The 26,338-nt window shown below is 51.5% G+C and overlaps 4 protein-coding genes across 22 annotated transcripts; 2 read left to right on the forward strand and 2 right to left on the reverse strand.

The window, feature by feature from the left end:
* Positions 1–2,265: 2,265 nt before the first annotated feature.
* LOC119133253 (replication protein A 70 kDa DNA-binding subunit-like) lies at positions 2,266–7,179 on the reverse strand. Of its 4 annotated transcripts, none has more exons than XM_037268881.1 (17): positions 7,061–7,179; positions 6,626–6,673; positions 6,474–6,555; positions 6,288–6,393; positions 6,139–6,224; positions 5,949–6,032; positions 5,687–5,772; positions 5,205–5,392; positions 5,026–5,128; positions 4,678–4,939; positions 4,451–4,587; positions 4,217–4,365; positions 3,896–4,025; positions 3,619–3,795; positions 3,436–3,543; positions 3,263–3,349; positions 2,266–3,139 (listed from the first exon to the last, which is right to left on the reverse strand). In XM_037268881.1, the coding sequence occupies exons 1-17, from the start codon at positions 7,091–7,093 to the stop codon at positions 3,005–3,007; spliced, it is 2,001 nt and encodes a 666-aa protein (XP_037124776.1). In that variant the 5' UTR covers positions 7,094–7,179; the 3' UTR covers positions 2,266–3,004. The 4 variants fall into 4 exon arrangements, with proteins under 4 accessions (XP_037124776.1, XP_037124775.1, XP_037124774.1 ...); XM_037268880.1 differs by having other exon boundaries at positions 5,205–5,560; XM_037268879.1 differs by having other exon boundaries at positions 5,205–5,644.
* A 68-nt stretch (positions 7,180–7,247) lies between these two features.
* Positions 7,248–8,435, forward strand: med31 (mediator complex subunit 31). The gene is made up of 4 exons (XM_037268912.1): positions 7,248–7,448; positions 7,688–7,762; positions 7,844–7,940; positions 8,102–8,435. Exons 1-4 carry the CDS (start codon positions 7,439–7,441, stop codon positions 8,316–8,318), a joined length of 399 nt encoding a protein of 132 aa, XP_037124807.1. The 5' UTR covers positions 7,248–7,438; the 3' UTR covers positions 8,319–8,435.
* Positions 8,436–8,679: 244 nt separating this feature from the next.
* Positions 8,680–12,384, reverse strand: slc46a3 (solute carrier family 46 member 3). Of its 3 annotated transcripts, none has more exons than XM_037268892.1 (7): positions 12,144–12,384; positions 11,923–11,994; positions 11,400–11,615; positions 9,797–10,670; positions 9,619–9,702; positions 9,396–9,552; positions 8,680–8,925 (listed from the first exon to the last, which is right to left on the reverse strand). In XM_037268892.1, exons 3-7 carry the CDS (start codon positions 11,592–11,594, stop codon positions 8,802–8,804), a joined length of 1,434 nt encoding a protein of 477 aa, XP_037124787.1. In that variant the 5' UTR covers positions 11,595–11,615; positions 11,923–11,994; positions 12,144–12,384; the 3' UTR covers positions 8,680–8,801. The 3 variants fall into 3 exon arrangements, with proteins under 3 accessions (XP_037124787.1, XP_037124785.1, XP_037124786.1); XM_037268890.1 differs by having other exon boundaries at positions 11,923–12,028; XM_037268891.1 differs by lacking the exon at positions 11,923–11,994.
* A 144-nt stretch (positions 12,385–12,528) lies between these two features.
* synj1 (synaptojanin 1) lies at positions 12,529–25,289 on the forward strand. 14 transcript variants are annotated; one of them, XM_037268870.1, is made up of 31 exons: positions 12,529–12,888; positions 13,610–13,767; positions 13,836–13,922; positions 14,053–14,320; positions 14,395–14,620; positions 14,749–14,832; positions 15,013–15,090; positions 15,870–15,931; positions 16,337–16,433; positions 16,507–16,682; positions 16,784–16,865; positions 16,996–17,148; positions 17,853–18,018; positions 18,123–18,146; positions 18,423–18,614; positions 18,701–18,785; positions 18,881–19,021; positions 19,103–19,295; positions 19,355–19,513; positions 19,640–19,796; positions 19,976–20,099; positions 20,168–20,380; positions 20,510–20,588; positions 20,678–21,017; positions 22,554–22,682; positions 22,831–22,866; positions 23,067–23,119; positions 23,238–23,412; positions 23,487–23,686; positions 23,817–23,840; positions 24,023–24,142. In XM_037268870.1, exons 2-30 carry the CDS (start codon positions 13,644–13,646, stop codon positions 23,835–23,837), a joined length of 3,924 nt encoding a protein of 1,307 aa, XP_037124765.1. In that variant the 5' UTR covers positions 12,529–12,888; positions 13,610–13,643; the 3' UTR covers positions 23,838–23,840; positions 24,023–24,142. The 14 variants fall into 14 exon arrangements, with proteins under 14 accessions (XP_037124765.1, XP_037124752.1, XP_037124756.1 ...); XM_037268857.1 differs by lacking the exon at positions 23,817–23,840 and having other exon boundaries at positions 12,531–12,741; positions 12,822–12,888; positions 24,023–25,289; XM_037268861.1 differs by lacking the exon at positions 23,817–23,840 and having other exon boundaries at positions 12,531–12,741; positions 12,822–12,888; positions 13,622–13,767; positions 24,023–25,289.
* The last annotated feature ends 1,049 nt before the right edge of the window (positions 25,290–26,338 follow it).

Genomic DNA, 26,338 nt, shown 5'->3' on the forward strand with positions numbered 1-26,338 from the left:
AGACATCTCTACCATGAGTAGACCCAGCAAAAAGTCTCAAGTAGCTAAAACTTGGTAGGCAGCATTATTGAGAATAAGTCTCCAGAAGCCAAACACGCTCCAAAATTAGACTGCAATGATTTATTTTGGATGCCGGGCCATAAAACACACAAGCTGGGAGAAGTCAGTTCCATAAGAAGACTTGCTTTCATGTTCTTTCCATGGCCTCTGCACTTCCTCACAGGGCCGCCGCTCGCCCGGCCTCCGCACTTCCTCACAGGGCCGCCGCCGCCGCCGCCGCACTTTTGCGTGTGTAAATGCGTCACATGTGTCCGCATGGACACTTGCCACGAATTCGCAATTTCTCAACACCAGGGTAAGTAGCAGCAGATGGCGAAGGCCCGGCACATTTGGCGGCGGCGGCCCCCCCACGGCGACACACGCAAATATGTCCCGTCATAAAATAAAATATCACCACACGCCGACATACACACGAGCCTCTGGTCGGTCCCTGATTACGTCTTTCGCACTGCAGCTGCGACCGCCGGGGCAAAAGCGATTAAAGTTGGAATTTGTGAGTTGCGCATGTGGGGAGCGTGAAGAAGCATCTTGGCGGCATCCTCGATTATCTGGTCTGCTGCATTTTTCACAGAGCGGCAGACAGCGTAGCACTTTTTTCACCCAACTTTGCTGCCACGCTCAAATGCTTTAAATTTCAATCTGGCCAGTCGTAAAAGTCCCCAAAGAATCCAGCAAACTCTCCAGTTTGTTGCGGATGGACAAAATGGCTGACTTCCTGTATGACCATTTTGTCCAAAGCTAGATTGGAACACAGAACCTGCTAGTCCCAAACTTTTCTTCACCAATGCTGGCAGCTGCAAGCGCCTGGAGAATTCAACCCCCTCTCCCTCCTCCTCGCGAACACGCAGATGACAGGCCAGAGCAGCGGCACACCTTTCCTGTGCGGCAGGATGGGACGCCGCCAAGACAGGAAGGAATGGTCGCTCAATCAAAGCTTCCGTTCTCAGAGAGAGAGGAAAAAACAGCGCGGAAGCTTCGTGCAAGGTTGCCACTGGCGGATGGTGTACCTAATAAAGTGTCTGCCGGTTCTTATCAAGCAGGATTTTGCAAAGGTCGCGACGCATGCGAGCGGGTGACTGAGGACTTCCTCGGAGTGCCTCCGGGTCAAAAATCCATTCGCGGCTCTCACGTCAGTCAGCACGCTTCCTTGTCGGCTGGGTCGCGGCCTCAAGCTGTGACGGTAGCGAGTCCGGGCAAACAGGAAGTGGGCCCGATGGAGAACTTCCTGGATGGCCCGTTTGACGGCCACCTTTTGCCACGGGAGCTTCCTCAACGCGACTGTGCATGCACATCCAGCGCTTCCCTCCCACCTGCTTCCTGGACCTTAGCAAGGCATGGTGGGAAAGTCAGATGTGACTTGGCGTCCCGGATGAGATGCTTATTGGCCAGTCCACATTTCCAACCAATGACCAGACTGCCCTGTGTGCAAGCCTGCTCATGAACTTGTCGAGGTCCTGCAAGACATTTAAACGCAGTGGAGACACTTGAAGCGGCGGTGAGGCATAATCTTGCAATCCAACAAGTGCGATAAAATAGTCACAAGGTAACTCAAAAATCAAAAGTCACGCATCTCATTTGTAAGAGCATGACTTTCCAGGCTGAGGTCACACTTGGTAATGGCCGTGCAGAGAGCAAGAGACACAACCTTCCAGCATGTGATGCCGAGCGCGTTAAATGAGGTTAAGTCAGCGATAAAACGGCGAGACGCAGCGGAGCCGACAGATATTTGAAAAAGCAGGACACGCTTGAAGCCGATTGGCTGCTTGCGTCAACCCCGCGTCGCCACATTTTTTTATTTTTTTTTGCGGCCTTGCACAGAAATAGTGGTCGGAGCTCGTTGATTGCAGACCTCGGTCCTTCGTGGCCGCTCTGATGTGGACAGCCGGCCGGCTAAATCGGCATAGGAGGCAAATACTGTGCAGAATTTATGATGTCACTCTGCAAATGTTTTGTTGGATCGGGCTTTAATGAAATGAAGGAGGATGAGTCATGTTTGTTTGTTCCAAAAAGTTGATGCACGCTCGTGAGCTCACCCGTCTGCTTTTGTTCGCAATTCACTGTCTTTCTCTCCTGGCATCTTCATGCACTGCACACGTCTGCATTATACTGCCCCTTGTGGCTGAGGCGTGCAACGAGAAGGACCTATTGAAATGAAGTAGTGTCTCCCCCCCCACAATAAAAAAAATCCAAAGTAGGAAACGAGCGTAAGATTTTTCCTCCAACTCAACCATCACTTTTATTTTGTGGCCTAAGATTGCCGACAAAGCGCACAGAGATGAAAAGTTTGCTGAAGTACAGTAACCCAAAATAGTTTACACATGGAGCATTGATTCTTTTTATGATTTTAGTGTGTGCGCACGCGTTTTAGCCAAACTCCAGGAAACATCCTGGCACCGTGATGACTTTTCCAGGTGCAGGGAAGTCGGCGTTGCCAGAGGAACTTAGCTGCTGCTTTTCCATCTGGACATGTCCGCGGACATTTTTCAAACACTTCAGACACGAGCCAAGAGTAAGTCCCCAAGACCGGTTCCAGGTCTGCGGGACAGATGGACTGGCGACTTTACAAGTACTACTCGTGTACTACTTTAGTGCGTACTCAGCGCGCACACACGCAGGCTCATGTTTTTCTAAGGTCGAGTCCAGCAAGCAAAAGTGCACATTTGAAAGAAAAGAGTTTGCGAAGCACTTTTTCAGCCGCTGGTTATGTTGCTGGCAAGTTCAAGTCGGGCCGTCGTGAAGTTTCCTGTCAGATAGGAGCTGCCCATTGCAAAGAAAAAACTGCACAAAACTTCGGGGTTTCACTTCCACAAAAAGGGGTCTGCGAGGAAACGGTGCAGAGCGGTTCTCTCACACGCGCAACGAGCGTCTGCGTCGACAGCTCAGCAAAGAAAGTTGACGCATTTTTCAAAAGAAGAATCAGGAAAAAAGAAAACCGTGCTGGCGGCTAGGCGTCGATGTCAATTAGCGGGGCTGGAGCGCGACTTGCCAGCTCGCGGATGGCGCTCAGTAGCCTACGGCTGTGCTGCCGCTGGTCGGCGGGGAGGACGTCCATCACCGTCACCTTCACGCGGCACTCGTCCTGAACCAAAAGCACAAGTCAAGCCAAGAGTTTTGCTGATTTGTGATTTTAGAAACACACGGGGTCAGCGCATCGCCGTGGCAACCCTCATGGAAATCAGCCAAACGACAATCATGCGCTCACATTGAAATTCTCCAACTTGACTCTGTTCCTGAAGACGTGCGTGCTGAAGTAGATTTTGTCGAAAACGTTGTCAAACGCGTTCTCATCCTGACACCCAAGAGAACACGAGTTATGCTCACATCGCTAATGCTAACACAGCTAAACAACCGAGGACACGATTTCAAGCTCGTTACCGTGTCCTTCAGATGTCCCAATTGCTCGGCGCTGATCCCCAGCAAGGTCTCGGCCGTCTCCTGGAAGCACGTGGCCCACATGTTGTCCCCGAAGTCGGCCAGGTTCACCTACAGGATGACGATGTTTTCACAAAAGCAACAGGAGCGCAAATACGATTCGAGAGAAAAGTTCTTCGCACTCACAGAGAGCATAAAACGGTAGTTGAAGTTGGGGTAGTCCTTGCCGCATTTATCGCAGCGGTAGCGTCCGTCGTCCTGCTCGTGAACTTTCTTGTAGCAGGAGCCGTCCGGGCAGGCCCGGTACAGGCAGTTCTCCTTGCGGCAAAACACCACCGTCGCCACGCAGTTGAAGTAATCCGCCTGCGAGAAGAGAGGAAAAAAAAAAAAAAAAAAAAAAACATCAACGGATTAAGACTCGGCAACCACCAAGCAACAACTAATCACGACGACGCCCTTGGACCTTTTCACCGTGCCCCAGCTGCTCCGTCTTGACGTCCCTCAGCGTCTTCCAGTTGGTTCTGAAATCGCCGCTCGCGGAGTACACCTCCGTCAAGGACTGACTGCAGAGGGCGTAGCCAACTTGGTTGTACCTGCGCAACAAATGTTTTGTCGTGGTACACTTGCATAATGCCTATTCAAGCGGATGAGCTATCCAAGGTCTTATGAGGAACCTCAAGGATCCGTCACAGGCCCTCAATTGTTTGCAAATTTCTAGGATACTCCAATCTTTCCGGCAAATTTTTGACTTTTGAGAGGAGGTGTTGCGTGACTGGGAACTCACCAGTCTCTCAAGGCAAAGGCCTCGGGGATGTCGGGGTTGACAATCAGCGTGGAGTTTAAGAGCGCCGTCAACGAGCGGCCGCCGAAGGTCGACACGCGAGCCCCTCTGACGGCCACCACCGGGTGACAGGAAGCGTTAAACTTCTGAGCCTGCGGACGCAGCGGCACGCCATGTTGGTAACCACGACGACTTGCGGGCTGCCGCTTTTATTTAGCAACACGAAATTTGTGTTACCTCGTCCCCCCACAGCGTGAGCGTCACCATCTTGCCGCTGGAGTCGGTTAACATTAGCGCCCTCTTGCTGAGCGGCTTGCCGGCCTTGGTGGTGATCAGGGAGACGTCCTCGGCCTCCTCGCACACACCGATCACGTCTGGCCGGTCAAACGAGACGCATCAAATGAAGAACGTTGCAACGGTAGAGCAGAGAAATGCAATGGTGTCTCGGGAAGCTCAATCCTCACCGACGACGGCGTCGGGATCTTTGTCCTCCAACTGCGAGATGGGCACGAATCGGCAGAGCAGGTTGGGCACGCCGCGGTCGTCGTCGCAGGGCACGATGCGCGAGCTGGCGCTCAGCGTAATCTCGTAGTCGTTTTTCAGCGAGGTGAACTGCTTGTTGGCCAACTTCACCGTGCCTTTGGAGATCAGGTAGACCTTGTCTTGCTCCACCAGCGAGAAAAACTTGTCCACTTCTTCGTTGAAGGCCGTAATCTTGATTTCTCCCTGCGCACAACCAAGGCCACGCCATGCTACTTTAATGCAAACCTGTAAGGCAAGTGTGCACGTGTCTGCTTTTTGATCTTACTCACAGTCTCGTCCACAACCTCTAAGTTGAAGACCTTGCCCTCCCTTCTGGAGTTGCTCCAGTTTCGGATATCCGTCTTGTTGATCACTCGGGCTCTGATGGTCCAACTGGAGGCCAAAGACGATTATAAAAAAAATTATGCGGACAACCAGCCAATGGATTTCTCGCTTCAAGCTTACTCACTTGCTTAGGTACGGGTTGAGTTGGTATATTGGGGTCATTCTGGTTGGACTCTGGGAGGGACTGGACGAGGGGGAAGCCATCCCAGACCACTTCATTGGCGAAGGAGTCATGAGGGAGGCCATCCTGGGAGATGCCATCCCGTGCGCCTTCATGGGGGAGGCCTGCATGGGGGACGCCATCCCAGGCGCCTTCATTGGGGAGGCCTGCATGGGGGACGCCATCCCAGGTGCTTTCATGGGGGACGGCATCCTGGGGGACGCCATCCCAGGCGCCTTCATTGGGGAGGCCTGCATGGGGGACGCCATCCCAGGCGCTTTCATGGGGGACGGCATCCTGGGGGACGCCATCCCAGGCGCCTTCATAGGGGAGGCCTGCATGGGGGATGCCATCCCAGGCGTTTTCATGGGGGACGCCATCCTGGGGGACGCCATCCCGTGCGCCTTCATAGGGGAGGCTTGCAAGGGGGACGCCATCTGAGGCACCTTCATGGGTGAGGCCTGCATAGGGGACGCCATCCTGGGGGCAGGCGCCTTCCTGGGGGAAGTCTTCATGTCATAGTTTCCACCACCTTGGTAAGGAAAGGAGGGAAGCACTTCATTCATTCATAATAGCGCTGTAGGATTTTGACACAGTGGACTAACTAAAGCCGCCAAAGTCATCGTCGGCCGTCATTTTCCGCCATCTAGAAGCAACGCCTCGGTGCATTTCGTGCGGGACGGCGATGTGAAAGGAGCCACGATTTACCGCTGGGGCCGCATCCAGACGGTCCGGGAATTTCATCAGACCTAGAAGTGCTCGGCTCCGCCTGCTGCTGGTCCGGGGTTTGATCTGCGGAGCAAACCAATCCAACTGTGTAAGCTCTACCATCTTCTTGAATCCATTGTGTGGATTTTTCTCAAATAAAATCATGCATTTTGTTCCATTTTTACCTCACCGGTTAACTGTGTGGGATTGCCGATCCTCCCTCCCGTCTCGGCGGCGGTCTGCAACACGTCCATGTCCAACACCACCACGACATGACTGCCACGCAACCAACACACATGCATGAATGAATGCACACACTCACAACACACTTAAACTCACCGGCTGGACAATTGGGAGAAGATGGTCTTCTTGAGCACGCACACGCAGTTTGGCTCCAGGAGCTGGGATTCCCTCAGGTGGTTCAAGTGCGTCGCCAGGAGGAAGCCTACTCAGATAAGCACACTTGTCACGAACGCAAATCACGTGGGACGTCCGATGACGACGCGTGTGCTGATCAACACTCACAGGACAAACTGCGCTCGCCGTCGCTCAGGTTCAGGCGGTACCTGTTGAGGCCTTGTTTGCCTGCCGGGTACTCACGGATGTTCTGGGATGACAAAGAAAGCAGAACTGAGAACCACATTTCTTTAATTCAAGTTTTAAGTGGATTGACTTACTATAACCTGCAGAATTGGACTTTGCACCACTGACTCATTGAACAGGGCCTAATAAAAAAGAGAGTCACATGAAAAAAAACAAATAAAAAAGACGTGACACAACCAGGTGCCGCTTTCGACCAGCCACGTTAATAAGATTATGGAAATATACCACACAGGTTTTTCAAAACATAGCAGAAAACATTTATCCTCACGTGCTACGGTAATGAAAAGATGACGTCACAAGCACAACTTCAATGGAGGAAATTGGTTTGTGATTAGGGAGCGTCTAGTTCGTTCAAAGACAACATTTCAATTTTAAACATAAATGACACGCCAGACATGCAAATGACTAAAAAGTACAGTATGACAAAGTTCATTGCCGTCGCCGCGTAAATAAGCGTATTAACATTTCGTGGCTAATGGCTTATTTGTCCGGTTCGCGATCACCTTTACCTCAATAGCCCCTTGCGTGAGTTTGACGCTCATGTTTTCACAACAATCTTCGCAAACATTCAAGAAGGATACTCGCTCATCAAAACTTGCAGCCTTCAGAAGGCGATTTGGAGGCGGGGTTAAATGATGGACCGGATATGTCGTATTTATGCCTTCACAACAAAACACAAGTCAAAGGAGTTTTATTTTGAATGTCAAGTGTCGACGTCACTCTTCATTTCCGGCAAACATGGCTGACACGGTTGTGTTTTCTTTCGGCTAAACTACACTAATCAACAAACGGACGTTTTTCGACACCTTTTCTCTTTCTATAATTTACTTTTCTCGGCGGACGAAAGAAGCGTCTTTTTTCTCTTCATTTTACAACTGAGAGCAGTCATGGAAACAGGTAAACCAGCTTTAAATGTTTCACCGAGCTTCCATCGTGCTAACAAGCTAAAGCTACACCAAATACAAAATAGATGCTCACATTCCTTTTCTTCGTATTATGTTGTTATTGATCATATTGATATGATTCGAACGTCGTTACAAGTCATTTTTGATAGATTCTTCACAATCTCGTAATCCGTCATACACCAATTGCTAGCATCCCAAAAGAGTAACGTGTGTGTGTACGCGTACGTGCAGAGGAGCAAGCTCGGACCCGCTTCCAGTCAGAGTTGGAGTTCATTCAGTGTTTGGCCAACCCAAACTATCTCAACTGTAAGTGTGTGCCTTCATATTGTTAACATATTATTATTGTTACATATTGCTAATAATAGTACACTGTGTGTGTGTGTGTAGTCCTGGCTCAGAGGGGCTTCCTCAGGGAGAAACCCTTCATCAATTACCTCAAGTATTTGTTGTACTGGAAGGAGCCCGACTACGCCAAGTTTCTCAAGTAAGACCACCAAAGTGCTAAGAATGACTGCTCATATCGATAGATTATTAATTTCTGAACTGCTTTCATCTGTTGATGCTGCACACGAGATAATCTGAGGAGTTAGACATCTCCAAATGATGCATCAAGTAGTTTTTCTCGCTCTCTCGGCGTGCTTTTAGGTACCCCCACTGCCTGCACATGCTGGAGCTGCTGCAGTACGAGCACTTCCGCAAGGAACTGGTGAACGCGCAATGCGCCAAATTCATCGACGAACAGCAGCTGCTACACTGGCAGCACTACTCCAGGAAGCGAACGCGGCTGCAGCAGGCGCTTGCCGAGCAGCCGCCGCCGCAGCAACAGCCGCCTCCGCAGCACGTCAACGCTGCCGCCAAATGACTGCTGTTTGTTTTTGCCCAAAAAAAAATGCAAGAAAGAAATAAATGCTTCAGTTTTGTTGAAGAAATCTGGATTTTCTGTTCTGTTATGTGTACATGGATTAAAATGTTGATCTTATGACTGGAAACTCATTCTTTGGGGCACAGGACCAACCTTCCCAAAGAGATGTTGATGTTCCCAGACTTTCCGTTAGACCTGCAGCTTCCTGTCTCATCAGGACGTGCAGCGCTACCTGGAGGACTACTGTCATTGCTAGAACATCTGCCCACACATTGAGGTAAGTGAAGTGATTATTAAATTGGCTCTGGATTCATGGTGCCCTCTTCAAGCCCATTTTAGACGTTTCCACAGAGACCTCTAGTGGTGGCTGAGAAAACTTGTATTTAAAAACAATGACATATCACACACACACACACTGACCTTTACATTTTTTTTTTTTTTTTAAAAGGACATTTTCAGGTGTTTTTCCCCCCCCTGTGTTTTTCAGTTTAGCAGCGGGTCGCAGTCGCTGTCATCCTGAGGCGCGTCCTTGTCCGCTTGGGGACGCTCGTCTTCGTTCAGCGTCTCATCCTCGACGGCCACGTCCACTCCCATCGCGCACACCACGCTGGAAAGACGAAAACATTTTTACGGCAAGTCTCATTTTCCCACGAGTTTAATGGGTTTCAGGCTAAGGTTAGCTATTCGGGCCTTGGTTTAAGTCCCATTCTTCTTGATATTTAACTATAAATGATCACCAGACTTGAAGTGTCATGGACTCTGATCAGAAAACACACAAGACACACACAAATTCACTTCAGATGGCGCATGACTTTACAAGTACTACTTGCGTACTACTTTTGTGCGCACTCAACGCGCACATGTTTTTTTAAGGCAGAGTGCAACGACGAAGTGCACATTTGCACAAAAAGAGTTTGCTGAGCACTTTTTTTTCAGCCGCTCGTTGTGCTGCTGACAAGTTCAAGTCAGGTTGTGAAGTTTCCTGTCAGATAAGAACTGATGAGGGTGCCCCTTTGGGGCTCCTGCACAAAAGTATTCACTTTGGGGTCTCACTCACTCCCTCCCTCACTGGCTCACCCCAGAAGCATGGTCGGGATGGCGCAGAGTCCGGCGCCGAGCAAGAAGACGAACCCGGGGTACAGAGCCACCGTGGCAGCGTAGGCGGTATTGAAGACCGCCGCCGACACGTTGGATGTCAGGACCTCCGCGAAGGAGAGCAAGGCAAACAAGGCACCTGCATAGGAAGAAAACAATTGAATATTTTGAAGCAAACAAGCGGCAGAGCATCGCGGTCGCTCACCCTGCTCGGACTTGGAGATGATTTTTGACATCATGGATCGCAGCACTGAGAAGGGCATGATGGACAGCAACATGGGAAGCCTCGCTGAGGACGCATTAGCAAGCATTCATCTGGTGACACCTCGCTCTTTGGCCGAAAGCCGCCACTGCACCCCGACCGCTTGTTAGAGATAGCTCACCTAGAAACATCATCAAAGTGGTTTTGGAAAAGGCCACCGTGGTCATGCCCGCCGCCAAAGAAAGGATGCCCGTAAGCACCACAAGCAGCTGCGGGACACCGCAGTAGGTGAACGCGGCCACGCCCACGAAGCTGAACAGGAAGACGGTGGTGGACAACGCTGCGCCGTAGCCAATGAGAATCTCACTCCAGCACAGCGGCTCCTTGAGCTCGTACAGCACTATTAAGGAGAAGCTGCCCACTGAGGTGAAGGACAAGCTGGTGAAGACGGACACCAGGAGGAGGAGCAGCGTGCGCCGCTTGGGAGCGGCCCTCGCGAACATCCTGTAGATTGCGAAGAACATGTGCCGCACGGCGGCCCACCCGCCGACACCGCCCGAGTCCGCCCGCGTCACCGTCTCCTCCAGGATGAAGACGGCGTAAAGCAGGACCAGGAACTGGCAGATGGCCGAAGTTAGGAAGGGCCCGTTGAAGCCCGCTGCCCTCAGGTAGTAGCCCGTGGACAGCGCGGCCACGCCCGACAGCAACCCGATCATCATGTCCAGCCCGGCGATGCGCAGCGTCATCCGCCGGCCGTCCCCTCCGCCGCTCAAGTCGGCCACGTAGGCGAAGCAACCGCCCAGGAAGGTACCCAGGCCCCCGAAGAGGGCAGACAGCAGCGAGGCGCCCACCAACAGGTAGACGTTGAGCCGCAAGAAGGACACCAGCAGCAGGGACAGCGTGTAGAGCAGTGTGCCCACCAGCGGCAGGATGATGGCCACCTTCCGCCCCGCCCGGTCACTGTACGCCACCAGCAGGAGGGTAACCAGCAAAGACGGCACGGCCGAAAGGATCTGAGAGTACAGCGAGAACAGGGAAGCCTGCTCCTGCACCTTCTGGACATGCACAGAAACGTGGCAAACTGTCAGCAAAGTTCAGGTCACTCGGTGTTCACCCCGCCTCAAAGTCTGCTAGCTAGCTCGAGGCTAGCACATCATGGGAAGCGTCCTAGACCGAGCAAGGAATACACAAAGACATACAACTAAATAGTTTGAGTCCTCTGACTGATAATACTGCAGCGTAGTGAGGATTCCTGACTGTCTCGTTTGGTTCTGTCCATATGTCTGTTTTGAGCAACTGAAGTTTCTTTTCTTCCCTCTGAACATTTGGAGCTCTGAATACAATTGGGACAAGTTTCTCTGCATGCCAGATGATATGACCAAAGCAGAAGTAAAAACGAGACAAGCTAAAATAAACCTCCACGCACCTGGCCCGGTGCCTAACTTTAGCACTGCAGGAACTCAAGTCAGATGACCTCATTTGCACACAAAAGCTGCACCAAAATACACCTCAGTCAGCTGCAGTGATATTTGTTGTTCTTAGGAGAGGATAAAGAATATATTATAATATCATATGTGTTGATGGACCATTTGAGTTGAGATTTCCATCGCTTGGAAGCGTTATGACACCACAACTATGCTATGTGTGTTAGCATTAAGTTAGCAGAAGGCAAAGGGAGGTTGTTCTTGGACATAAACAACATCAAATTGACTTTGTTTGTAGTTTGACTGTTGCGAGCACTTTGCTTGTGCTTCCCGCAGATTCTCGGACGGCCTGCGACTCACCTGGAAATAGTCGGTCTGGTTGTCGCTGGCGTTGGCGGCGGCGCACGCGGACGTGTCGTCCGAGACGGGGTAGGTGCTGTTGGTCAGCTCCTGCCACAGGCGGCGGTACACATACTGCGTCACCAGAGGGTACGTCAGGTACGTGGAGAAGGCGTACAGCGCCACCACGGGTTCCACCAGGTAGAGACCCTTCATCCTGAGCAGCCTTTAGCGCTCCTGCCCAAAAAACAAAAGAAACAATTAAGAAAGCAGTTGTGAGCATGCACAATTTTTAACTGTTGTCTTGTGCCACTGCATCAAAATGTTAAGCGTGAAACTCGGGCTGAGGAATATGGCCTTCAAATAGCATCTTTGTTGGTGGGGGTCCACAAAAATCTCATTTCCAATTGCCAAGGTTGTTTTGGAATATTTTGAACAATTGGAAAAAGCACACTGCGTCTAGCAACGAGATATTTAACATCTTACTATAAACAGCCATACTTTTTAAACCGATCAATGTCTATTACTAACAACCACCACTTGCCTTCCAATTATCAGTAAGTCTCGGTTCCCCAATTTCGAAAGCTGTCACTCCGATATAATGTTGCTCTGACTTCTTGAACAAGCACCTGCTATCTTCCTTCCCTTCACTGTACAGTACACATTGAAAGTTGCGTGCATCAGGAAAGAGGTCCACGTTCGTCTCAAGGCTGCAATGATTAGAAGAAAATAAAATTTGACCACGTTTTGCACGACGCATCTTACCCGATCAACATGCAGTTACAATCATCTTCGTCTCCGATGGTATGAAGCCGGTCATTTCTCTTATCATTGTCAGAATCGGTCGTGTTGTGAAACGATTAAGCCCCGCCTACCTCAAATGCGATTGGACGGCTTTGCCTCCAGAGGTCTGCTGCCATTGGATTCTATAGATTGTTATTTAAAAAATGAAAATATTATTCTATTCTATATTTATGTATGAGTTCCATTTTAGTGGTGTCTTATGTTTGTCGAGTTGTGCGGTCAAAGTAACCAACACTCTCCCCACCTCTGAATCCGTTTGGACAGTCCGTCCCTGAAAGTCCGCTGCTATTGGCTAGTGGAGACTGTCAATCATAAAAACAAGTTGGACGAGTACGTTCATACTTTCTCGTATTTAGTACATTAAAGTGTGTATTATGAATTATATATGGATCTGTAATATTTGAGTGAAATATTCGAGTTTATTACAGTTGTGTCCTCTCGCTGAACCGCGCCCTTCTCGGAGCTAGCGTAGTCTGGCGTTGGAATGTACCATTGTGTCAACACAGCGGGAAGGATTTTTTGTTGTGACAGCGGAGTCGCAACCCGGCGGTGAGACTCGGTAAGGCGACCAAGAAAAGCCACCTTTCGCTTTACCTGCCGTGTTTATCTAATCATTCTTTACCGTGACACCAATGGAAGTGGCTTCGTCGGGACTACCTTAGGCATTTTCCCGAATGTCCACTGCGTGAGCAGACTGATTGTTTAGGTAAATACCGGTTTGACGCAGCCATTCACGTTAGGACGGAAAGCTAGCGAATCAGCGATTAGGGCTAGCGAGCTAAAGCTAACGCGGCTAAAATGATTCGCCAATCCATGAATTTAATATTATTGTAAATATTTTATAAAGTAACCCCAATAAATTAACATTCACAACGCTGTAACGTTAGCCCAGCACGTGTGGTCTTTTATTTTTGTTTTTGAATAAAAGTCGTGACTGTCCGTGTGTGCCAACCGGCCTCATCGCTTTGCTTTTAATCTGGATATGGTCGCGATTCGCACTGTCGCATGGCCCCTTAAAGGACGATTGATTATTCTGCCGATTTAATTCATGCCATTCTAGTGCATAGACACAGAAGGTGACGGATGTGCCGAATTATGAATTTCGAAATCCTCATCCGCAATGAGGAAATCAGTCGGATGCATAAATGGACTAGTGGGTAGCTCATCTGCCTCGCAGTTTTGAGGTTTGAATCTGGGTGACGGCCTTCCAGTATGATGTCTGCGTGTCCTCTTGGTACAACCCTCCCTAAAAAAATGTCTACGATGGACATGCATGCATGGCGACATCCCATTTTCTTTATCACTCATCCTGCAGACATTTACTCAAATGATCAATGTGGTGATTGGGAGAGTAATCAATTCTGCTTGTGGATTTCCACTGTATGCTAGTGATCAGTATTTGGATTGACCTTGCTATCTTTCTGGAGTCCCACTTGTAGGTCATTGCATCCGGCGTCAACAATGGCCTTCAGCAAAGGTTATCGTGTCTACCACAAGCTGGACCCGCCCCCCTACAGCGTGATTGTGGAGACGCGCGCTCGGGAAGAGTGCCTGATGTTTGAATCCGGTGCCGTCGCCGTCCTCTGTAAGGAATCCTCTTTTGCGACTCCCATCCAGGTTGCCGGCTCACGTTTTGGCCCTTTTTGTCTTCAGCTGCGGCTGAGAAGGAGGCCATTAAGAACACGTATTCCAAGATAGTGGACGCCTACGGGATCTTGGGCGTCCTCCGCCTCAACCTGGGTGAGCCACACGCACAAAACAGAGTCACTTGATGACATGGACAGTGGTGCCTTGATTTAGGCTTAAGACTTGAGTTTTTTCAGTTATGAGGTTTCACGCTCGCTCTCAAAGTTCTTCTACTGCCCGGCAGGCGACTCCATGCTCCACAGCCTAGTGCTAGTGACGGGCTGCAGCTCGGTGGGCAAAGTGCAGGAGTCTGAAGTGTTCCGGGTGACGCAGACGGACTTTGTGTCGCTGAAGAACGACCCCGGCGACGAGGAACGTATCAGCGAGGTGCGCAAGGTGCTCAACTCGGGTCACTTCTACTTTGCCTGGTCCGCCTCGGGCGTCGGCATGGACTTGAGCCTCAACGCGCGCCGCCGCATCCTGGAGGACACCACAGACAACCGCTTCTTCTGGTACGAGCGCTGACACTTCAGTCCTCCTGTTTGATGTCGACACCTCGTCTTCTCACGCCGGCCTTTGCCCGTAGGAACCAGTCGCTGCACCTGCACCTGAAGCATTACGGCGTCAACTGCGACGACTGGCTGCTGCGGCTGATGTGCGGCGGTGTGGAGATCCGCACGATCTACGCCGGCCACAAGCAGGCCAAGGCGTGCATCTTCTCCCGCCTCAGCTCTGAGCGGGCCGGCACGCGCTTCAACGTGCGCGGCACCAACGACGACGGGCAGGTGGCCAACTTTGTGGAGACCGAGCAGGTGAGAATCTCCAAATGAATCGTCTCTCTCTCAAGAGCAGTTTGACGCGCTCGTCTATTGGGGCGGCGTGGCTGTTCCTTCGTGTCATTCCAACCCCCCAACTGCATTTGTGTCCTTTTGTGGGACAGGCCATCTTCCTTGATGACAGAGTATCGTCGTTCATCCAGATCCGCGGCTCCATTCCGCTCTTTTGGGAACAGCCGGGGATCCAGGTAAGGCGGCGAGCAAATCCGCTCGTATGCTGCTCAGTCGGTCGCCCGCGCAAACGAGGCCGACGCCGGTCTCGGCCGTTAAGGACGACGAGCCTTTCGCTTCGGAGCGTCGCGTTCCACGTCCGGCGCGGCGGCCGAGCGTTGTCGTTTAACCCATCTCCGTCTTGGTGCTGTGTTCAGAAAAAGACCCTTAAGGGGGTTATGTTGTACCTGAACGACAATCGGCAACCCGGTCGACGCCAAGGCAAACCCCACTTGGTATAAGGCTCAGTCTTGCCTTTTGTGCTGCTCTTGGTTTTTGGGCTCACTCACTCTTCCGAGCATCTGTGCGTTGTCACGCCAGGACCAAAACGGGCATGTCGAAACAGAATGCGACTCCAATGCCACACAGGTTTTCCCCACCTAAGATGGGCTCGGCGTGACATTGCACAGATGGCCTCTTCGGACTCACTGTTGGTGGGTAAAGGGCATTTCTCTGTTTTCCTCAGCTCCCCGACATCTTTGGTCAGGTGAGAGCCTGGTTTGAAAACGGCCCCCCCTCCTACTTCTGACTGCTTCCTCCGTCTTCATTTGTTAGTCTGCGGTCGGCCATGCGCAGCAAACACTGGACGGACCGGGGAGGAGAACCGCTTTCAGACGCTTTTAGAATGTTGTCAACGCTTCCTGCTTTTGAGGTCTTTCTTGCTGTCGCGCTCCCACCGGCTCCCTCCACCAATGTCGCCTCCCGCAAACCAGAGTTGTTTCCGGAGTGCATGTCACCATGAAAGCCCGCACGTGACGTAAAAGGAAGGAAGGAAACGATAAGAGGAAGAAAACGAGCGGGACTTGCCTCAATACCTCCAAAGTGCCTGATGTTTTGTCACCTTTGTGTTCTCGAGCATAGTCCTTGGTGGAGGTGGCCAAAGTGGAGTCGGGTAAGGCTTAGGTGCCTTCCCCCAATGTCCCGGTGCCCCTCGCCACGCTCAAGGTCTTTGTGCAAATCTGTTCACTCGGCCGCCGTGTGCTAATGTGCATCTCTCGCCGTGTTTGCCCTTCAGGTCGGCTCTCACCGCGTCAAACTCTCCCGAGGATTTGAAGCCAACGCTCCAGCCTTTGAAAGGTACTTGCGACTCTGCCGGGAAGGCATCCTACAAGTCGTCACGGTCCGTCGGCGGCCATTTTGCGCTCGGCCGCACGCTCACTCTCTTAAGATGGCTGTCCCTAATCTCCACACCGCACCTTGCGCGCTCGCCGTCCTTATCAATTTTTTCTGGCTGCTCTCTCGGGCCGGTGCAAAACCGCACACGCCGCTTCAGCAGAAGTGATGATGAAGCAGAACCGGAAGACAATGACAAAGGGGAGCTGCTTTTCAAATTCAAACCAAGCCAAGGGTTCGACTCCCCTTGGCGTTATTTTTCTCTATTTCATCCTTCGCTTTCCTCTTTTCCAAATATGGCTGGAAAACACATTTTGTTTTTTTATTGTCTGTCAATTTTTCCGAAGGTTTTGCTTTGATGTTTTCCAGACACTTCACCGCCTTGAAGAGGTTGTACGGCAAGCAAGTCATCATCAATCTGCTCGGCAGTAAGGAAGGAGAACACATGCTCAGTAAAGCCTTTCAGGTGACAGCACACTCGAGTTGGGCGTAAATTCGGCGTACGCCAAATCGGTAAACTTCTGTTTGTTTCCTCGCAGAGTCACCTGAAGGCCTCGGAGCACGCGGCGTGGGTCAAGATGGTCAACTTCGACTACCACCAGAACGTGCGCGGCGGCAAAGCCGACAAGCTGCACAGCGTGCTCAAGCCGCAGCTTAGCAAGTTCCTGGACGACTGCGGCTTCTTCTACTACTCGGGAGAGATGGGCATCACCAGGTCACGCACACTTTGTGCATTTCACACAGAGAGGCTTCAGTGCCGCCCCCAAATAACACATAGCAACACTTAGCATGTTTTTTTTTATTTTTTATATATAGGAGCCAAGGCGGCACCATCAGGACCAACTGCCTGGACTGTTTGGACAGAACCAACAGCGTGCAAGCCTTCTTTGCCCTGGAGGTAAACGTTAGCAATGTGACTTGTGACAATTTCTTTTGTGTTTCTCCATAACGACACTTTTTTTTTCAGATATTGACGACAAGCAAAAGATTTTACTTTGTGTATGAAAAAAGTGCATTTTGACTTTCAGGTGCTGCCCAAGCAACTGGAAGAAATGGGCCTGACGGAGAAGCCTCAGCTGGTGGCCCGCTTCCAGGAGGTGTTCCGGACCATGTGGTCAGCCAACGGTGACTCGGTCAGCAAGATCTACGCCGGCACCGGCGCCCTAGACGGCAAGGCCAAGGTGGGGCACCCGCACAACGCTCGTGCACGCGTGCGTTTCCGCGCGATCTCGCTTAACTCTGCTGTGTGTCGTTTCTTTTTGCCGCCTTCCGCAACGCTCCGCACGTGCGGTAAGTTCCCGATTGAGCCCTCCCATCTTCTTTCGAAATGCCCCGTTTTTGGTCTTTGTGGCGGGATGGGATGAGCAGCTTTTCTTCTTCTGTGGTTTTTAGCTGATTTGAGAAATCCTTTCTTTCCTCCCGCTGAGGACTTCTGAACCATTTCAACGTGCTTCTTTTGTGGCACATTTTTCCAACCGCAGCCATTTTACAATTTGACACAAATTCTCCTTCACAAAAAGTGGAATTGTTTGATTTCAATTGTATGGTTGGAAAATCACGACTCAAATGCATCTTGGCTCATCTGGCAGAACAACTCGATTCTCTTCTACCGGGAGGCAATTTGTGGGCGTTGCAACCTGTACAAAAAGTCAAGCTTATATTCTTCCTCAAAAAAGAAAAAACTAAAACCTTCAAGCTGTTTTTTTTTTTTTTTTGCATCAATTTTGTGCATGTTTCACATGTACTACGTACATGTTCATTGGTGTTGTCTCATGGGGAAAAAAAGGGATCTAAACAAAAAGCGGCGAGTCAAGCCCATGGTCGCACACGGGCAAGAAAACAGCAGATGGCGCCAAATAACCCGGCGTGGTCTCCTCGCCTTCAGGCAAGCAAGTTGAAAGACGGCGCTCGCTCGGTGACCAGGACCATCCAGAACAACTTCTTTGACAGCTCCAAGCAGGAAGCCATCGACATCCTGCGACTGGGCTCCACGCTCAACAGCGACCTGGCCGACAAGGCGCGGGCCTTGCTCACCACTTCCAGCCTCTACGGTGAGTCCCACCACCGCATCCTTGCCCGCTTGGCCTTGCCGCCACAACTTTGCTCTAACCTGACATTCTCTTCCTTCTCCCCACGCTGCCAACGCTCTCGTTAGTCACTGAGCCCGTCTTGCAGTCAGGTATGCTACCTGAGCGCCCCTCGAGTGAATCCACCCTTTGCCACTCATTTCATGTGTGCTGAATGTTTAAAGGAGATGTATTTTGCCCCCCCCCACACACCCTTCCATTTTTTCTTTGTGTTAAAAGTGTTGTTGAGGGTGGACGCATTTCCCATCATTTGTTTTCGTGTCATTTCTTTTGAGTTTCTTGCTTAATGTCTACTACAAGATCGAAGGTGCAGTCCAAGACGTGTGTGTGTGTCAAATAGCATTTAACCCATCCCCCTTTTTGCACAGCCTCGCCCCGGGTGCTGCTAGGTATGTGCCGGAACCACCGCAAGTACACGCGGCCCAAGCCGATCCGAGTGTGCGTGGGCACGTGGAACGTCAACGGCGGCAAGCAGTTCCGCAGCATCGCCTTCCGCAACCAGACGCTCAACGACTGGCTGCTGGACGCCCCCAAGATCGCCGGCCACCCCGAGTTCCAAGGTTACTCGGCCACCTCGGGGTCATTCTCACCTTGCCGCGATGCCCCGGCTAGAATTATCACCAACTGTTCTATCAACTCTTTCCAGACAGCAAAGCCAACCCAATCGACATCTTTGCCATCGGCTTTGAGGAAATGGTGGAGCTGAACGCTGGAAACATCGTCAGCGCCAGGTACGCCCCGCCGCACCAAATAATGAGGCCACATGTTCTTGACACTTGGATGCGGTCACATCGTTGCGCTCACGTTGTCACCGATGTTCCGGCAGCACCACCAACCAGAAGCTGTGGGCCGCCGAGTTGCAGAAGAACATCTCGCGGGACCACAAGTATGTGCTGCTGGCTTCCGAGCAGCTGGTGGGCGTGTGCTTGTTCGTGTTCATCCGCCCCCAGCACGCCCCCTTCATCAGGTAGACACATTTTCAATTTCCATTCCGAAATCGAAGCGATGAACCACGACTCTGAGGTTTTCTCCTTTGCCTGTCGCACAGGGACGTGGCAGTGGACACGGTGAAAACGGGCATGGGCGGCGCCACGGGCAACAAAGGGGGCGTGGCCATCCGCCTGCTCTTCCACACCACCAGCATCTGCTTCGTGTGCTCGCATTTTGCCGCGGGACAGTCGCAGGTCAAGGAGAGGAACGACGACTACAACGAGATCACGCGCAGGCTCAGCTTCCCCATGGTGAGAACGCCCGTAAAAAGCCGTCCAAGCGCACCTTCTCCGTTCCTCTCCTCTTCCAGGGCCGCCTGCTCTACTCTCACGACTACGTTTTCTGGTGCGGCGACTTCAACTACCGCATCAACCTGCCCAACGAGGAGGTGAAGGATCTGATCAGGCAACAGAACTGGGATGCGCTGACCGCTGGCGACCAGCTCTTTGACCAGAAGAACGCCGGATTGGTACAGTCCTTTCTTGACATTCAAACCGTTTATCATACTTATTTTCGTGTCAATATCCAAAATCAATTGCCTAAAATGGTTTTAACTGACTATTACAATATTCACCGAGGCCTATTTGTGGCTCAGGTGTTCCGGGGATTCATCGAGGGTAAACTGGACTTTGCGCCCACGTACAAGTACGACCTTTTCTCAGAGGACTACGACACCAGCGAGAAGTGCCGCACGCCCGCCTGGACCGATCGGATCCTGTGGAAGCGCAGGAAGTGGAACTTTGACAAAACAGGTAGCCAGCCCGCAAGCATCCAGCCAATCGATGGCAATTGTGAGTCCTAGGAAAAAAATAGAAAAACAAAAATTTGGACTTGACTCACACTTGTCTTTTAAGTTTGGACTTTGTTCTAAATGACAAACACATTTTTACAAAAGATTTCAAGTACGACGATTAACCTTATTTGTATGTAGCTGAGGAGATGAACGTGGTTGGCGCTTCGACGTCAGGCGAGAACGAGGACGACCCGGATTACCCCTGGAGCCCCGGGACCCTCAAGTACTACGGCAGGGCTGAGCTCAAGACCTCGGACCACAGGTGACTGACTGCACTCTAAAACACAAGGTCTTCTTTAGATCATGAAGATAATAATGATGGGTTTGCAGGCCGGTGGTGTCCATCGTGGATGTGGATGTCCTGGAGGTGGACCCGGAGGCCCGGCACCAGGTCTACAAGGACGTTATTGCCCTGCAGGGACCCCCAGACGGCACGGTCCTGGTGTCGCTGTGCTCGTCCGGACCCGACGACTACTTTGACGACGCGCTCATCGACGAGCTGCTCGACAAGTTTGCCAGCTTCGGCGAGGTCATCCTCATCAGGTGAGCCCTAAGACGTCCAGAATGACAAATTGAATGAAACTTTCTCTGATTCATTCCTTCTTTTCAAGTGAATCATTTGAGTCACTCACAAGATGGCTGGCATGGTTGTCATGAGAGTTTCTGTTTTAGATTTGTTGAGGAGAAGATGTGGGTGACGTTCCTGGACGGTTACTCCGCTCTGGCCGCTTTGTCTCTCAGCGCATCCACTGTAAGTTGTTCAGTTTCTCAACCTCTTCTTTAGCGACACAAAATAGACCCGTTGATGTGAAGTTCTGAGACCGTGACTCCAATGGGTAGGTTCTTGGCAAGATGCTCGACATCCGCCTGAAGAGCCCCGGCTGGATTAAGAGCCTGGAGGAGGAGATGAGCGTGGAGCGCATCTGCGGCAGCATCCCCACCTCGGCTAGCTCCACCCTCCTGGCCGAAGACGCCGACATGGGCGACGACGACTATGACATGGAGGGCGACGTGGACGAGGAGGTGGAGGCGGTCCTTCCGCAGCACCTGCAGCCGTCCGCCGACTCGGCGTCGGGCTCCTCCCCGATGACCTCGCCGCGAGGCAGCCCCTGCGCCTCCCCCACCCACAGCGAGGCCGGCAGGCCCGGACGCACCGCTCAACCGGCCCGACCCTCACAAGGTAAGCTACGTGACAGAGGAGGAAGCAAAATCACGAGGCATTGTTCCGATCAATGTTTTGCTTTGACTTGTCAGCAAAAACATGAGCTGTTTCTTGCCACTCAAAGTTGATGTTTACTAGTTAATCAAAACAACTTTAAAGCTTTGCCTTTAATCTCCGTAGCGTCATGCTAACACAAAGGTGCAGGCTAACAATTAGTATCCACCTGGCGGTGTCATAACGCTTTAAGCGATGGATAATTTGACTCTCGTAGACGGTCAATTCATTTAATTAAATTCATTCTATTAATTTAACAATACTCGCAGGCGTATATTTTAACCGCTAATATTACCGCAGGTAACTTATTGTAGTCGTGAAAGTCGTCTTTGTTCGTAACGTCGCTTTACAGAAGACGTGGCAAAACATCCACAAGAATACAATCGGGACTTTGCCCTCACTTCTCAAGACGTTGGCTTCAACATGTCTCATCCTTAAGATTGTTAGCGGCCTATTTTTCGAGATAAAACATAACGACCGTTTCCCGTGCGTGCGGCACCCTCGGCTGGGAAGACAGCCCGATTCCATTGACGAGACAGACGGGATAGTTCTGAACGCACAGGGGCCTTGACCTTGGACGAGAGGGGCGTGAGGTGTGCATGAAATGGGCAAAAGCTACACACGATGAGGCCGTGCACTTTGACGGCCGCCGCCGCCGCCGAGATGTTCGATTGTAATCGACGGCCGGACAAGCAAAACCATCCCATCGTCATCCCGGATGACCACCACAAGTAAGCGCTTTTTATTTCATTTTATTTTCTGAGATGTGTAACTACGTTAGCAAGGGCCAGCCAGCGAGCATTCCTTACTTTTGAATGCGTCAAAACGATTGTTGACAGCTTGTTAGTTCGAGATCGCCTGTGTGATGAACGGTTAGATAAGTTGTGTCACAAGGCCGTTTGTGTCTGGTGAACTCACATAGCAAATGATGCCACAAGACTTTGTAGTTTATATGATGGGACAAATACCAAAGGATGACATTTCACAAGTAAAGCGCGGTAGGCTTCCATACCGGTAGTTACTCTAAGCTCAAGCCAAGTAGCTCACGGACGCCGCCGGTACGTCGCGTGCCATCGACGGTCATCGCGAACGGTCGTATGCTGAGCCGTCATTTGTCTTTCGTCTTTCATTCCAGGTTGTCAGCCGAACCGAAAGCTCGTCTTCACAAAGCGCCAACAATGCATCAACCGGTGCACCAAAGGTGGAAGACATGCATGCAAAGTGCGCTTCGACATGGTCTGTGCCTGCTTTGGAAAAAACAAATCCCTTCTCGTCAATTGTCACCCTTTTGTGATTTCCTGCCTGTGTTGAACTTTGTCGAATAAATTCTTACTCCATCAAAGTCACGGTTGGTCTGGACTGTTGTCCCGTCACATGTTGAAAGGAGAATATTGAGCTTATTTTAGGAGTTCATTTTGGGCTTTCGGGGTGCAAGTCGGCGATGGAATGACTTGCGGAGCTCTTCAACACATGCTAACATCCTCATTTCTTTCCTTTCAGGCCCTCCTGGGGACCTGCAGCCCGGCGCGCCGTCGACCCAAGGCTTGGAGCCCAGGCGTGCGCCCCCTCCCCGACCCAACGCGCCCCCCGTGAGACCCACGCCGCCCCAGCGCCCGCCGCCCCCCTCAGGTAGCATCTTAGGCTCAGTCATTCGCCCAGCCAAATGAAAACGGCCGTTAGCGGGATGACTTTGATTCTGCTATCGGTCGTTGTTGAAGGAGGGGGAGGGAGGGAATGTGTGACAATTGTGTCTTTTGCTTTCCGTTGTGCGGCAAAGGATCAAAAAGCCCGGCTCTCCCTCGGTCCGTCGCAGGTGAGTGGCGCAAAGCGGCGGTCCTCAAACTGGCCTCCGGTTTTGGCGCTTGGTCAAGTACAAGATAAGATTATCTTGAGAAGATAACTTTAGCATCTGCGGCGCAACATGTATTTTTTTTAGCACAGCACACGATTTGTTGTCCTCCCGTTGCGTAGGAGGCGAGCTTGACTTGCTTTGTTTTGTGTGAACGCTTTCAGGTCGAGGCCAGGCAACCGCAGGCCCCCCCGCAGCGGCGGGTTCCTCCAGGCCGGTAGGTTCCCGCCTCAACCGCTCAGAAAGCGACGATACGAGTTAGCAGGAAGATAGCAATGGCTAATTTTTCTCATATCGATGAGACCTGTGCCGCGCTTGTGGTTTCTACTCACCAGAATCTTCCCCCTCGAGCCGGCGTGATCAGCGTGGCTCCGCAGTCCCGTGCCTCTCCTCTTCCCCACCCCGGCGCTCCCCGCCCCACCTCCGACGTGCACCCGGGGGCCCCTCGAGTCAACGCTGACACCCACCCCGGGGCGCCTCGACCGACCAAACCGTCTGATCTTCCTCTAGGTGCGAGCCTGGTTTTGTTACTATGGCGCCCGCCGTTCTAAGCAAAAACTCACTTTTGTGTCGCCGCCCTCCAGCGGGTCCCACGGTGGCCCCTGCGGCGAGACCGTCGGCACAGCCCCAGCCCACCGGCCCGACCCAGTCTCAGCTGCCTCCCCCCATGCAGCCCACGCACGCCGCCCCGCCGCAGACGCTGGCCTCTCCTAAGCCACCGCCCCGTTCCCGATCTCATCATGGTCTGCCGCCGGACGCCGCCAAGGGCGACTCGGCCCCCAAGGTTGGTGACCGGGCCTTTCCTTTCTTCGGCCTCTGAGAAAAAGGAGCTGCTAGCCTTCTCTCTTTTCTGCCAAGCTTAATGTCTTCTTCTGGCTTTTGTCTCTTGACTCGTTTGTCCTTTCTCTCACAAGCCGGACAAGCCTTCGGGGTGACAGGTACTTGATGTCTATCGTCCAAAATGCATCTGCACGTCGCCTCCTCTTATGTCCTCCTTAGGTTTCCTTTCTGTGTGCTTTCATAGGTGTTAGGATTGTCTTTTTGTCAGATTTCATTCATCTGTGCTAGTGCTTCATGTGCTTGTTGCGGATTGCGATTGATGATTTTATTTTTGTCTCAGACCAACGGAGTGAATGGCGTCCAATCCAAGCCCAAGGGCCCGGACGCCCTCGACTTCCTGATCCCTTCCCGATCCCTGAACCGCGGCGCCTCCCTGCGGAGTCCGCCCTCCGTCCCCGCCTCCTTATCGTCCTTGATGTCCGCCGGCCTCCTCCTGCCGCCGCCCGCTATGCCCCGCAGTCGCTCGCAAGAGACCCTGCGCGCCTCCCCAAACCTTTTGGCCGCCGAGCCGCTCCCCGCGCGGCCCTGCAGCACCAACCCGTTTTTTGGCCAGCACGATTGGGCGCCGCCCGTCCGCGCCACAGTTGGCCCTCAGCGCCTTTCCCGGGGCGCGTCCCCGATCACGCTCTCTTCGGCCACGCAACCCGTCCTGCCGCTCCACCGCCAGCCTCCTAATTGGGTCACCTTCAACGACGACTTCCCGCTTCCGGTCGGGCGCGCTGCCGCGACCCCCAGCTCCGCCGCCCTCACCGAACCGGACTGGGTAACTGAAGCTGTGGTCCCGTCGGCCCCTCCCCTCGAATTCGACCTGTTTCCTGAGCCGGACTGGTTAAACCCTTCCCCGGCCTTCCCCGCGCACCGGGCCAAAACTTTGCCCCCAAACACGGCCCTCTTTCCCGAACCCGACTGGTTAAGCTCCATCCCGGGCGTTCCTCCTCCAGTCCCGTCGCGCTCCGGCGCCGCTGTCGCCAACCCCCCCAGTGGATCCGGTCCCGGCTGCCTACTCTTTCCCAACTGAACGCTGATGGAGATGGAGCCATGATAGACGTAAAGAGATGTATACAGTATATTTGTGTGTTTGCGTGAGAGTATTTAAGACGAGCCGGAACGTGTGCGCCCATTTTAGTCCCTTGATTTAAATGATCCATTTTTATTTTTTAAATGAGCTGTGGCGCCTCTGCACACTTTTTATCAAGGTCAGTTTCTGTGCTTCCCAACATTTACAGCGGTGTCTCGAGATGAGATGAATTAGTTCGGCGACCGCGCACATGTCGTAAAACACGCATCTCATTTAGCATCTTTCCTTATCGAAATGAAGGCTAATGCAATCTGTTGTTTTTGATTTTATCTTAAGAGTACTTGGTACAGTCACAACATTCGCTCGCACATAAAACTGCGAAACCGCAAGCACAACTTTTGCAAATGTTTTGTCCTTTTTTTTTTTTGTTCCATGGTGTTATTGGCGATTAGCAAAGCAGATAAAAGGCACGTTAGCGCCACCTTATACTGCCCTTCCACTAATCCAAATAAAAATGTATCCAAGCGACGGCTCGTATTGCAAAAGCATCTCGAGGGACCGTTGTATGCTGAAAGAAGGACCTCTCCATTTCCTTGCAAATTGACTTTGATATCCAGTTCACTTGTATTTTCTGCCATCTCGAGAATTATCCCTATACATCACCGCCATAGAACATTGATGCAACTATTTAACGCCTCTGCGGCTTTATGACGCGGCATGTCTTGCAGTAGAGCTAAGTCCATGATGTGGCACAAAACGTACTACGCTGAAAGCACAGCTTCAAATTTGATGAACTTGTTTGCCTGCAGATCAGGCAAGTTCTGTGTGTCCAATATCTGCGCACCTGTCATCACGGGGTCATAGGTCACGCTGGGCTCGCACCGCCCGTGAATGTACATCGACGGCGCAGTGTGCCTATACAGACTTGCTTATGTGAAAATCCCACGTGTGTGTTTGCGCACTGATATTTGACTGCCCCCGTCAAAAGCGGCAAGCTTTAAAATTCCAGCCAACTAGTGGATGCCTGGTACAAACTGTGGCGTGATGTGTGTGTTTACAGGGTGTTTTTTCCGTATGTCATTAGTGTCGTGAGTGTTTGAACCCGCAACTAGAAATTGTCTTCATTCTCCGGCCTCGGTTGGAAATCATGTGAACCAGTTGAGTTTACCGCAAATATGACCAAATTCTAATTCTGTTTGAATCTGAACCATTCGCCACTCGAAAGGCATCACGTGTGTGTGAAGTAGAAAAAAAAATACATATCTATAGAAATATATATCTATAAATATAGGTCCTACTATCCACAAGCCAGCAGCTTATCTCTGTCGCATTTGAGATTTCACATGCCACAATCTGACGTTGTGAGGTCGGTGTCCTCCCGCTCCACTTTAATTAATGGCCGTAATCCATAGTAATAGTAACTGAGTCTGTGCCAGTGAACATTCTTATGTATAAAAAAAAAAAGCAAAGTCAACATGAAATTCATGTTTATATCCGTAAATATTCCAGATTTAACGTGCAAAACTGTATGCACGTTGATGTATAAAGGCAATTTATGTTGTATGTATAAAAAAAACA

Source organism: Syngnathus acus, chromosome 14 (genome assembly GCF_901709675.1).
Source record: "Syngnathus acus chromosome 14, fSynAcu1.2, whole genome shotgun sequence".
In the NCBI taxonomy this organism is placed as follows: domain Eukaryota; kingdom Metazoa; phylum Chordata; class Actinopteri; order Syngnathiformes; family Syngnathidae; genus Syngnathus; species Syngnathus acus.